The sequence below is a fragment of the Phalacrocorax carbo genome, chromosome 29 (genome assembly GCF_963921805.1).
Source record: "Phalacrocorax carbo chromosome 29, bPhaCar2.1, whole genome shotgun sequence".
Classification (NCBI taxonomy): Eukaryota; Metazoa; Chordata; class Aves; order Suliformes; family Phalacrocoracidae; genus Phalacrocorax; species Phalacrocorax carbo.
This window is the reverse complement of record NC_087541.1, coordinates 1,165,339-1,178,496: the sequence shown is the minus strand read 5'-3', so window position 1 is coordinate 1,178,496 and position 13,158 is coordinate 1,165,339. Positions and strand designations below refer to the sequence as shown.

The following is a 13,158-nucleotide window of genomic DNA, read 5'->3' as shown; positions in this document are numbered from 1 at the left end:
CGCCCGTTACCTGCACGCTGGTTTCTTCTTCCTCCCGCGGTGACGGCGCCGGCATCACCTCGGCGTCGGAGTTGTCGGAGGAAGCGTTGCGCTTCCGCTTCTTCCCAACCACCGGCGTGATGGTGCTGCGGGGGGCAAAGGGGGGGAAGGGTGGGGCGTGAGGGCGGGGCAGGCGGACGGGGCGGGGCCCCTCCGCCGTTGGGGGGGGTTTTTTCGTTCAAGGATGCGGTTGGGGGTGACGAGGCCGAGGGTTGGGGGTCAACGAGGGTTGGGGGTCAAGGGCTGTGAATGGGAGACGATGGGGGTCAATGACAGCTATGATTGGCGGTCAACGAGGGGTGGGGGGTCAATGAGGGCCAGGGGGGTCAACGAGGGGTGGGGGGTCAATGAGGGCCATAATTGGGGGACGATGGGGGTCAATGACAGCCATGATTGGGGGTCAACGAGGGGTGGGGGGTCAATGAGGGCCGGGGGGGTCAACGAGGGCCATGATTGGGGGACGATGGGGGTCAACGAGAGCCGTGATTGGGGGTCAATGAGGGTTGGGGTCAACAAGGGCCGTGATTGGGGGACGATGGGGGGCAACGAGGGCCGTGATTGGGGGACGATGGGGGGCAACGAGGGCCGTGACTGGGGGACGATGGGGGATGGGGGTCAACGAGACCCGTGACTGGGGGACGATGGGGGGCAACGAGGGCCGTGACGGGGGGACGATGGGGGGCAACGAGGGCCGTGACTGGGGGACGATGGGGGGCAACACGGGCCGTGATTGGGGGACAACGGGGGTTGGGGGACAACAGGACTGTGGCCGAGTGACAACCAAGTCCAAAGTCGGCCACATCGAAGACCACGGTTGCATAACGACAAAGACGGCGGTTGGGTGACGACCCCAAGACCACCCCACCCAGGACCCACACCCATAACCACGCCCCTCCCACCTAAATTTAGGTGAAAACCCCGGGGTTTTTTTTTAGGCGCCGAGGAGACCCTTACCTGGGTTTGCTCCGCCCCTTGCTCTTGCCGGAGCCCCCCTGCCCCTTGCCCTTGCGGGGTCTCTCCTCCTTGGGCCCCCCGCGCTCGCCGGCCCCTTTCCGCCGCCGTTTGCGCTCGCCTTCCTCCTCGGGCCGGACGCTGGGCAGCTCGTCTTCGTTGAGGACGCGGGGGATGTTCTGCTCGCCCCGGGCGCGGGCGCGGGCGATGGCCTCGGCGACGATACGATTGGCTTTCTCTTGTTTTTTCTGGTGTTCCAGTTTACGGCTCTCTTCCGAGGCGCCTCGCGAACCGGGGCTGGCCAGGGCGGCCACCTCGCTGCTGCTCAGCACCTTCACCACCGATAGGCCGGGGGAACCACCCTGAGACGAGCCGGCCTGCGGGGAGAGGCGAAAATCGGGGTGGCACCAAGGTTGGGCCCGACCAGACCCGCTTTGGGCCAAACGAGGCCCAACTGGGGCCAGACGAGGCCCAGCTCCGGTGAAACAAGGCCCAACCAGGGCCTGACGAGGCCCAACCGGGGTCCGACGAGGCCCAGCTCCGGTGAAACGAGGCCCAACCCAGGCCCAACAAGGCCCAACCGGGGTCCGACAAGGCCCAACCCGGGCCCAACAAGGCCCAGCCGGGGCCCGACGAGGCCCAGCTCCAGTGAAACAAGGCCCAAATCTGGTGAAACGAGACCCAACCGGGGCCCGACAAGGCCCAGCTCCGGTGGAACAAGGCCCAACCCGGGCCTGACGAGGCCCAACCTGGGCCCGACAAGGCCCAACCAGGCCCAAATCTGGTGAAACGAGACCCAACCCAGGCCCAACAAGGCCCAACCGGGGCCCGACGAGGCCCAAATCTGGTGAAATGAGGCCCAACCCAGGCCCAACGAGGCCCAGCTCTGGTGGAACGAGGCCCAGCTCTGGTGAAACGAGGCCCAGCTGGGGCCCAACTACGGTCCGACGAGGCCCAACCCGGGCCCGACGAGGCACGGTTCAGGTGAAACGAGACCCAGTTTGGGAGAAATGAGACCCAACCCGGGCCTAAAAAGACCCCATTTGGGCAAAATGAGACCCAACCAGGGCCCGACAAGACCCAACTCAGGCCCAACAAGGACCGGTTCAGGGGAAACAAGACTCAGTTTGGGAGAAACGAGACCCAACTTGGGTGAAACAAGACCCCATTTGGGCAAGACGAGGCCCAACCCAGGCCTGACGAGGCCCGACAAGGGCCGGTTCAGGCAAAACAAGACTCAGTTTGGGAGAAATGAGACCCAACTCGGGCCTAACAAGACCCCATTTGGGCAAAACGAGACCCAACCCGGGCCCAATGAGACCCAGTTTAGGCCCAACTCAGGCCCAACGAGGCCCAACTTGGGCAAAATGAGACCCAACTGGGGCCCGACAAGACCCAACTCAGGCCCAACTCGGGCCGGACGAGGCTCAACAGGGGCCCAACAAGGACCGGTTCAGGCGAAACAAGACTCAGTTTGGGAGAAACGAGACCCAGTTTGGGCAAAATGAGACCCAACTCGGGCCTAAAAAGACCCCATTGGGCAAAACGAGACCCAACCTGGGCGAGACAAGGCCCAACCCGGGTCCAGTTTGGGCAAAACAAGACCCAGTTTGGGCCCAGTGAGACCCAACAAGGCCCCACAAAACCCAGTTTGGGCGAAGCGAGACCCAGTCTGGGTAAAACGAGACCAAGTTTGGGTCCCACCAGACCCGGTTTGGGCAAGACGAGACCCACCTGGGGCCCGATGGGATGCACTGAGGTTGGGGACAACACCGGGGTCAAGACTCGCACCTGAGTATTTTGGCCCTCGGTCGCATCCAATGGAGGCCCAAGTTGGGCGCGGAACCGGGAACGAGGGTTGGGTGCAACAGGGGGGTCAAAAGTGGGTGCAACGAGGCCAGGAATGGGTGCAACAGGACCAAAATCACGGCTTGGGTGAAACCAGGAGCCAAAATTGAGTGCAACGGCACCAAAACTGCGTGCAACTGGGAGCCAAAACTAGGCACAATGAGACCAAAAATCACAGCTTGGGTGCAACCGGGACCAAAATCAGGTGCAACGGCACCAAAACTGGGTCCAATTAAGACCAAGGTCAGGTGCAGCATGAAAATCACGGCTTGGGTGCAAGTGGAAGCCAAAATCGGGTGCAACAGCACCAAAACTAGGTGCAACAAGACCAAAACTGGGTCCAATTAAGACCAAGGTTGGATCCAATTAAGACCAAGGTTGGATCCAATTAAGACCAAGGTTGGATCCAATTAAGACCAAGGTTGGATCCAATTAAGACCAAGCTTGGGTGCAACTGGGAGCCAAAACTGGGTCCAGTTAAGACCAAGGTTGGGTTCAACGGCACCAAAACTGGGTGCAACCGGGACCAAAATCAGATGCAACCAGCATCCAAAACTGGGTCCAATTAAGACCAAGATTGAGTACAACTGGATCAAAACTGCGTCTAGTTAAGACCAAGGTTGGGTCCAACTGGACCAAAACTGGGTGCAACTGGACCAAAACTGGGCGCAACACCCCTCCCCTGCCACCCCAACCACCCCTCCCCCCTCCCCCCCCAACCGCTGCCCACCTGGGGTTGAAGAACCACCTTCAAAGGCACCGTCAACCTCTGCCCGGCGCCTCCCACCACCTGCGGCACCGAGGAGACGGCGACGGGCGCCGCCTGCCCGCCCGCCCCGGTTGGTTGTTGGAGGAGCTGGATCTTCTGCGGGGCTCCTGATTGGCCGGCGGGGGGTTGTTGAACCTGGAGCTGGATGGTGACCACCTTCGCCGGTTGGCCGGGCGTCCCTTTGGCTTGACCGAGGGCGGCCAATTGGTTGCCTTGTAGGACGATCTTGCCCGGCAAACTACCCAGTACCACGTGGCGTTGGCCGGCGGGAGCGCCGCCCCCCGGCGGCTGTTGGAGTACCAGCGTGATGCGTTTCGACTCGCCCTATAGGAGAAAAGGGGCGGGGTCAGCCCCATAAATGGGGAGATTTCAGAACTTTTGGGGATCCCCGGGAGGTGAGCGTGACCCGCAGGATGACCCTGACCCAATGAGATGAGCCCAATCTTGGGGACGCCCCCCTGGAGCCCCCAACCCCAAAGACCCCAACCCAACAAGACAACCACAATCTTGGGGAACCCCCTGGAGCCCCCCAACCCCAAAGACCCCAACCCAATGAGACGACCCCAACCTTGGGGACCCCCAATGAGCCCCCCACCCCCAAAGACCCCCACCCAACGACATGACCCCAACCTTGGGGGGACCCCTGAGCCCCCAACCCCAAAGACCCCCACCCAACGACATGACCCCAACCCAACGAGACGACCCCAATGTTGGGGATCCCCCTGAGTCCCCCAACCCCAAAGCCCCCCAACCCAACGAGACGACCCCAACCTTGGGGAACCCCCCTGAGCCCCCCAACCCCAACGAGCCGCCCCCACCCCGAATCCCCCACCTGCGCCGGCGCCGACGTGAGGGTGACGGCGGGTTTTAGGGGGGTCCCGGCCCCCCCGGCCTTGACCGGTTGTAAAACCAATTGTTTGACGGGTCTTCCTGGTTGAACCAATCGGTGAACGGTGGCCGTGGTCGGGGGAGGGGTCCCGGTAGCCCCCCCAGTTCCGGCGGGGGTCACTTTCCCAGTTAAAACGGTGGCGGCGTTACCGGTAACGATGGAAACGCCCCCGGGACGAAGTTGGGGGGTCCCAGTTAAAACCTTGGCGAACGTCACCTTGCCTCCGTTGGGGGTCGTCATCCCTCCCGCCGTGGGGACGGCGGGCGATTGGGGGGGTCCCCCCGATGTCGCCCCTCCCGGGGGGGCTTTGAGGATGACGATTTTGGGGGGCTGGGGGAGCCCAGCCGATGAGGAGGAGGATGGGGCGGGGGGCAAGGCGGCGGACACCCCCATAAAGGGGTTGCCTTGACTGAGAACCTCTTGGTCGGGGGGGAGTTGGGTTTGGGGGGGATCGGGGGGGTTTTGGGGGGGCAAAGGGTCTTCTGGGGGGGGGATGGAGGGTTCTGGGGGGGCTGGGGGGGGTTGGGGGGGGTCTAAAGCCCCTGATAAACCCAAAGCTTCTTCGATGGGGTCGTGGGAGGGGGGGGCGAAGGTCTCGTCTGTCAGGGGGTCAAGGCCGAAGAGATTGGGGTCATCAAAGAGGTCCATGATGGGGTCGGCCATTTTGGGGGGGGCGTTTGGGGGGTCCCCTCCCCCCTGAAAAGGGGGGGGGGTTGGGGGAGAAGGCGGGGGGGAGGGGGCTCACGTCAGGCTTGGGGGGGTGGCGGCGGGGGGGGTCCGGGCTTCTGGGCTGTGGGGGGAGAAGAGAGAAGAGAATTAAGGGGGGGGGGGGAAGCTGGTACCCCCCCAAAAAAACCTGCCCCCCCAAACTGGAGGCTTAGAGCCCCCCCCTGTACCCCCCAAACCTGACATAAGCCCCTCCCAGCACCCCCAAAAAAGCTCCTCCAAGCTCTGACACCCCCCACCCCAAAAGAGGCAGCCACCCCCTCCCCCCCAGAAATGAGGGGCTCCCCCAAAACCAGCTGAGGGGCGATGGGGGGAACTGGAAGCACTGGGGTGCGCAGTTAGAAGGGAACTGGGGGGAACTGGGACCCCCAGTAAGGGGAGAACTGGGGGAACTGGGACCCCCAGTAAGAGGGCAATGGGGGGAACTGGGACCCCCAGTAAGAGGGCAATGGGGGGAACTGGGGTGCCCAGGTAGAGGGGAACTGGGGGGGACTGGGACCCCCATTAAGGGGAATGGGGGGAACTGGGACCCCCAGTAAGAGGGGAACAGGGGGAACTGGGACCCCCAGTAAGAGGGGAACGGGGGGAACTGGGACCCCCAGTAAGAGGGGAACGGGGGGAACTGGGGGCACTGGGGTGCCCAGGTAGAGGGGAACTAGGGGGGACTGGGATCGCCAGCAGGGCAGGAATGGGGGGAACTGGGGTGCCCAGTAAAAGGGGAAATAGGACTCCCAGTAAGAAAGGAACAGGAAGTACTGGGGTGCCCAGTTAGGGGGGAACTGGGGGAAACTGGGACTCCCAGTAAGGGGGGAATGGGGGGAACTGGGTCCCCCAGTAAGAGTGGAACTGGGGGGAACTGGGACCCCCAGTAAGAGTGGAACTGGGGGGGCCACTCGGGTGTCTAATGAGAGGGGAACTGGGGGGAACTGGGACCCCCAGTAAGGGGGGAATGGAGGAAAGTGGGGGGCACTGGGGTGCCCAGTTAAGAGTGGAACTGGTGAAACTGGGGTGCCTGGTTAGGGGGGAACTGGGACCACTGGGGTCCCATTTAAAAGGAGAACTGGGACCCTCAATAAGTGAGGAACTGGGGGGGCACTGGGTCCCCCCCAGTAAGGGGGAAGCTGTGGGGGGGTGTCCTGGTAAAAGGGGAATGGGGGAACTGGGAGCACTGGGGTGCCTAATAAGAGGGGAACTGGGGCCTCCAGTGAGGAACTGGGGGGCACTTGGACCCCCAGTAAGTGGGGAACTGGGGTGCCCAGTTAGAGGGGCACTGGGACCCCCAGTAAGGGGGAAACTGGGGGGTCCAGTAAGAGGGCAATGGGGGGAACTGGGAGCACTGGGGTGCCCAATAAGAGGGGAACTGGGACCCCCAGTAAGAAGTGAACTGGGAGATACTGCGAGCCCCAGTAAGCGGGGAACTGGGGGCACTGGGACCCCCAGTCCGGGCCAAACTGGGAGCACTGGGGTGCCCAGTAGAGCCTGGCGGGGGGGTGGTGGGGGTGGTGGTGTAACTGGTGTCCCAGTTCCAGGCCCAACTGGGCCTCCCAGTTTGGGGGGGGGGGGCGCACTGGGCCTCTCTCCCGCTCCCCCCCTCCCTCCCCCGGGGGGGCGGGGCCAAACCATCCGTGAGGGGACGGCGGGGGGGGCACCCCCCCTTGGTTCCCCTCCCCCCCCCCCGCTAAAAACACACTAAAAAAAAAAAATATAAAAATTATAAAAGCACGCGGCGGGGCCTTACCTGCGGCTGCGGGGGGGGAGGGGGGGTCGCCGGTCGGAGGGGGGAGGGGCGGGAAGGGGGGAGGGGCGGGGGGGGTCCGTCTCCCCCCCCCCCGCGGTTTGACGGTGGCCTCACCCCGCGGGCGCGAGAACAAGGCGGCGGCGCCCGCACGGCGCAACGCAGCCGCCTGGCGGCCGCGCGAAGCCCCGCCCACCCCACCCCTTCCGCGCTTCCCATTGGGTAAGTCCCGCCGAAAGTAGGCGGGGGTTGGCTAGCGGGGTAGGTTGAGCCTTGCCTACCCGGAAGTCAACCCCCCCCCTTTTCCATCCCCTTCCATTAAGGGGGCCTTTAGGGGTGGCTTATGCGGCGCCTGTGCCCGCGCCCGGACGGAGTCAGGCAGCGCGAAGGGCAGCCCGCCGCGGCCGCCATCTTGTCTCGCTGAGGGGGGAAAAGGGGTCCTTAACCCCGAGCCCGCCATGGCGGCTCCTGAGGGCGCCGCGCCAAGAGTCCGCCCGCCGGGAAACGCCTTTAAAACGACCCAAACGCCTCCCAAACCCCCCCAAAATCGCTTTATTTAACCCCAAAACACGCACACGGCCGCTCGGCTCCTCCCGCAGCCGCTTTCACCACGTCAAAACGCGCTGAATAACAGACACCCCCCCCCGAAATCGCCTTCGCGCCCCCAGAATCACCCAAACCCGCTCCGATTTAGACACAAAATTGCTCAAAACATCACCGCACCCCCCTAAATTGCCGGGTTTTAAGGTTTGGTTTTGTTTTTTTTTTTTTTACTGGGGAAAGGGGGAAAATGGACAATTTGCCACCCTGCGGAAACTGGACGGGGGGGGAGAAACGTGGCCAAACCCCCTCATTAAATCTGTTTTAAACTTCAAAATTGCTCCTAAATCGACTTTTAAAAAAACCTAACAAACAGGGAAAATCATAATTAATCTTTTCGCAGAAAACTGAGATTAAGAACACGGGCAAACCCTTTCAAAAATCAGTTTTAAACCCTCAAAATAGCACGCAAATCCCCCCCAATAGGCTTTTAGTCGTAATAAAAAGTAAGGGGGAAAACCATTCTTAATCATTTTTGTGCCCCCAAATTGATTTTGTTAATAAAAAACACAAAAACTCATTTTTAAAGAAAATTAAGCTTCCAATTGTGGCCAAACTCTCTCAAAAATCAGCTTTAAACCCTGAAAATAGCCCCCAAATGCCCTCAAATTGACTGTTTTTGTTAATAAAACACAATAAATTCATAATTAATAGTTTCTTAGAAAATAAAGGTAACAATTGGGGCCAAACACTCTCAAAAATAAGTTTCAAGCCCCCAAAATAACACCCAAATGGTGGTTTTTTTTAAAAAAAAAAACGAAAACTGGGGGGAAAAAAAATCATAATAACCATTTTTGTGCACCCAAATGAAGTTTTTTTGTTAATAGAAAACAGAAAAATTGAAAATTAATGCTTTTCCACAAAATTAAGGTTCAGATTGTGGCCAAACCCTGTAAAAATCAGTTTCAAACCCCCAAACTGCTCAAAATAGCACCCAAATCCCCCCAAAGTGACTTTTTTTTTGGTTAATGAATGCAAGAAATTTCATAATTAATCCATTTTGAGAAAATTAAGGTTCAGATTGTGGCCAAACCCTCTCAAAAAATCAGTTTTAAAACCCCAAAATATCTCAAAATAACGCCCAAATGCCCCCAAAGAGGGTTTGTTTTAAAAAGTGGGGGGAAAATTCATAATTAACCATTTTTGAGGAAATTGGGGTCAAGATTGTGGCCAAACCCTCTCCAAAATTCAGTTTTAAACTAAAAATATTGCTCAAAGCTGCACCCAAATGCCCCGTAATTGTCATTTTTTGTTAACGACAGAACAAAAAAACCTCATATTTAACCATTCCTGAGAAAACTGGGGTGAAAATTGAGGCCAAAACCCCTGAAAAAATTCAGTTTTAAACGAAGAAAATTGAAAATGACACAAAAATCGCCCCAAATTTAATTTGGGGTTGATAAAGAGCAGAAAAAACCTGACGCTGGAGAAAATTGGGGTCAAAATTGGGACTAAATCCCTCAAAATATCAGTTTTAACCCTAAAATACCTGAAAATAGCGCCCAAATCCCCCCAAATTGACTTTTTTATTAATAAAATGATCTGAAAAATTATAATTAATGAAATTGGGGTCAAAATTGTGGCCGACTGTACGGAGAAAAATCACTTTTAACCTCTAAATTGAAGATAAAATTAGACCCAAATGCCCTAAGTTGGACTTATTTTGTCCATAAATAGCAAAAAAAAATCATTATTGATAATTTTTGAGAAAATTAAAGATTATGACCAAACCTCCCCAAATCACCCATTTTAACCTCCCAAAACAGCCCCCAAATCCCCCCAAATCAGCTTTTTTTGATAACGAAAACCAGAAAAATTCATAATTTAACCAAACCTGAGGAAACTGGCGTGAAAATTGTGGCCAACCCCCCCCCCGAAAACTCACTTTTAAAGCCAAAATTAACCTCAAAATTACACCCAAATCCCCTAAAACTGACTTTTCCCGTTCGTAAATGGCAGAAAATTTCAAAATTAACCACCCGAAGCAGAAACAGAGGTTGAAAATATTCCCAAATCCCCTAAAAATACCGTTTTTAACCCCAAAAATAGCTCAGGGTAGCCCCCAACCCCCCAAAACTGACTTTTTAAACTAAAAGTGGGAAAATTCACAATTAACCACCCAAAAAGGAAACCGATAATTTCTCCTCCCCCCACCCCGAGGCAAGGCCGCTTGTCGAGGGAATAAATTCAACCCCAAAATACACTAAAATCCCCCCAAATTAATGAAAATTAATTTAAAAACCCAAATGGGCTTTTTCTGGTAAAATTAATACCTAATTTTTTTTAGCAAAGCAAAACCCCTTTTCCCCCGCTTTTTAACAGAAAATAAAGAGATCCAAACCCCGCTACGTTTTCACCTTCCTCCTCCAATAAATAATGTACAAAACCAAGGTAAAAACCCCTTTTTCAGCGTTTTTGACCTCTAAAACACCCCAAAACTGATAAATAACCCCAAAACCCCTTGAAAAATTGCCTTAAACCCCAATTTCAGCCGTTTTTAACACATTTCAAGCTCCATAATGACACCGAGTTTCCCCGTCGGCGTAAGAAGCACCAAGCGGCGCCTTCTGCCCGAAACCGCCCTCTTTTTTGGGGGCAAAACGCAATTAAAAAAGTACCAAAACCCTTCAATTTTGGGTAAAAAGCCCCCAAAATGTGGAATTTGGGACGGGCGTGGCTTGGGGAAGGGGCGTGGCCCTGACGCCATGTTGGGTCTGTTGAGTCATGGCCAACATGTTGGCCAACCCCCCTTGGCCAACCCCCCTTGGCCAACTGCCCCGCCCTCCCCTTCCATGGCCGAATCGTGGGGGAGGGGCACAGCTGGTTTTGGGGGGCAGGGCCCCACCCCCTCCCCCCACCCCTCCCCCGCCGTCACCTCTCGTTGCCGATGACCTCGAGGGAGCGTCGGGGGGCGCCTTCCGATGGGGGGGGCTCGTTCCTGCGGGGGGTGGGGGGTGGGGGAGGGGTGGTTAGGGGGGGCGGGGGGAGGGGCAGCTTCCGGGTGGGGGCCCCCAAAATCGGCAGGTTTCGGCCCATTTTGGGGATGGGGGGGGGATGGGGGGTAAGTGGTGATGTCGGCGAGGGGGAGGGGCAGGGCAGGGCCCCGAAAGCTGCCCCTCCCCCCGCCTGCCCCACATCTCTCCCTATAGGGCCTGCCTGGACCCCTATAGGCCCCCCCAGCACCCTACAGACCCCCCCCAGTCCCCTATAGATCCCTTATAGACCCCCCCCAGCCCACTATAGACCGCCTCAGCCCCCTATAGATGCTCCATAGACCTCCTCAGCCCCCGTAGTCCCCCCCCAGCCCCCTATAGATCCTTTATAGCTACCCCCAGCTCCCTATAGACCCTTGTAGACCCCCCCAGCCCCCTATAGACCCCCCATTTCCCGCCCAGCCCCCTATATCCCTCCATAGGCTCCCTATAGCCCCTATACACCCCCAGATCCCCCTATAGACCCCTATTACCCCCCCATCCCCCCTACAGGCCCCTGTATCCCCCCATAGACACCTATAGATCCCCTGTAGGACCCTACACCTCCTCTATAGATCCCTATAGGCCCCTGTATCTCCCCTATAGACCTCTATATATTCCCCTGTAGACCCCCTGTAGCTCCCCTCTATGTCCCCAATAGACCCTTGTATCTCCCCTATAGGCCCCCATAGCCCCCCCATAAGGCCCTTGTATCTCCCCTATAGGCCTCTATATACCCCCATAGGCCCTTGTATCTCCCCTATAGGCCCCCATGGTCCCCCCTATAGGCCTCTATATACCCCCATAGGCCCTTGTATCTCCCCTATAGGCCCCCATAGCTCCCCTATAGGCCCCTATGGTACCCAAAGACCCCCCTCGTAGGCCCCTGTATCTCCCCTGTAGACCTCTATACTCCCCTGTAGGCCCCCATAGCTCCCCTATAGGTCTCTATGTCCCGCCATAGGCCCCTGTATCTCTCTATAGGCCCCCATAGATCCCCTAAAGGTCCCTGTATCTCCCCTTTAGAACCCCATAGCTCCCATAGGCCCCATCGATCCCCCACAGGCCCCTGTATCTCCCCTATAGACTTCTATATGCCCCCTATAGGCCCCCATAGATCCCCTATAGCCCCTTTATGTCGCCTATAGGCCCCCGTATGTCCCCTATAGGCCTCTATAGGCACCCCCCCGCCCCACACCCCCCTATAGGCACCATCCCCCCCCCCCAGACCCCCACCCCCACCCCACCCCCCCTCCGCCCCGGGGGCGTCGCCGCCGATGACGTACCACCGGAGGCGTCCCGCGCGCGGCATGACGCCGTGATCCGCCCAGGGCCGCTCTGCCCGCCGGCGGCCGCCGCCTCTACTCCTCCCGCTTCCGGCGTCGGCGGCCACGCCCCCCTCACTTCTGGCGACGCTCCGCCCCGCCGCCTCGTTGTTCCCCTCCCTCCACTTCCGCAGACGCTCTAGCCCAGACCTCCAATGGCCCCTCACGCTCCCCCCTCGCCCCCCCCATCGCCGTTACTCCATTTCCCCGAGTAACCCCGAGTAACTCTCGGAGTAACCGGAGCCCCCCCCACCCCTCCCCCCCACTCCCCCGTTTCGCCCCCCGTGGCGCGAGATCGCGGTCGCCTCGGTGGTCACTGGCCGGAAGTGGCCTGACGGTAAAAGGAAGGCGGGACTTCCGGTTCCGGGGCAGGGCGGCCTCTCGCTCGGCGGCGGAGCCATGGAGGTGAGGGGAGCCGTGAGGGGGGTCGGGGTGGGCTGGGGGTTCGAGTTTGGGGGTGGGGGGGCGACCTACGGCGAGGGGGCGGGGCGTGGGGGCCACCCACGGGGTATTGGGGGGTGGGGGGTGGCATCCACGGAGGAATTAGGGTCATGGGGGGCCCCCCACGGGGATCTCTGGGTCATGGGGGGGTCCCCCACGGAGGGTTTTGAGTCATGGGAGGGCACGCACGAGGCAATATGTGTTGTGGGGGGGCTGCCCACGGGGGTCTCAGGGCCTGGGGGGGCACCCACGGGGGTCTCAGGCCCGCGGGGTGGGCACCCACGGGGGTCTCAGGCCCGCGGGGTGGGCACCCACGGGGATCTCAGGCCCGCGGGGTGGGCACCCACAGGGGTCTCTGGGCCGGGGGGGTGGGCACCCACGGGTGTCTCAGGGCCGGGGGGGGGGCACCCACGGGGGTCTCAGGGCCGGGGGGGGGGGCACCCACGGGTGTCTCAGGGCCGGGGGGGGGCACCCACGGGGGTCTCAGGGCCGGGGGGGGGGCACCCACGGGGGTCTCCAGGTCATTAGGGGGCTCCCATGAGGGAATTTGAGTCATTGGGGGCACCCATGGGCGTCTCCAGGCCTGCGGGGATGGGGCACCCGCGGGGGTTTGTGGCTCTTGGGCGGGCCCCCAGGGGGATGTCTGGGTCTTGGGGGGCTGTAGGGGGCCCCTGTGCGGGTTTCTGGGTCCTTGGGGTGCCTCTGCCCACCCCACAGACCCCCCACCCTATGGATTCCCCCCCCCCCCCAGTTCCCTGGTGGAAGCGACAACTACCTGGCCATCACGGGCACGGCGCACCCCTTCCTCACCGGGGCCGAGGTGAGAGCGTGGGGGGCGAACCCCCAAATCCGGGGGGTTCGGG

The 13,158-nt window shown here is 59.4% G+C and overlaps 1 protein-coding gene across 2 annotated transcripts in view; it reads right to left on the bottom strand.

Moving 5' to 3' along the window:
- The window catches only part of CHD8 (chromodomain helicase DNA binding protein 8), a 32,186-nt gene extending 20,272 nt beyond the window's left edge, over nt 1-11,914 (bottom strand). For both annotated transcript variants that reach the window (XM_064475551.1, XM_064475552.1), the window contains exons 1-6: nt 11,816-11,914; nt 10,433-10,495; nt 4,440-5,286; nt 3,569-3,931; nt 994-1,367; nt 11-125 (exon numbers count right to left, since the gene is read on the bottom strand). In XM_064475551.1, coding sequence (XP_064331621.1) covers nt 11-125; nt 994-1,367; nt 3,569-3,931; nt 4,440-5,159 — 1,572 coding nt within the window. In that variant the 5' untranslated portion in view covers nt 5,160-5,286; nt 10,433-10,495; nt 11,816-11,914. The remainder of the gene's footprint in view (nt 1-10; nt 126-993; nt 1,368-3,568; nt 3,932-4,439; nt 5,287-10,432; nt 10,496-11,815) is intronic.
- Nucleotides 11,915-13,158: the final 1,244 nt, after the last annotated feature.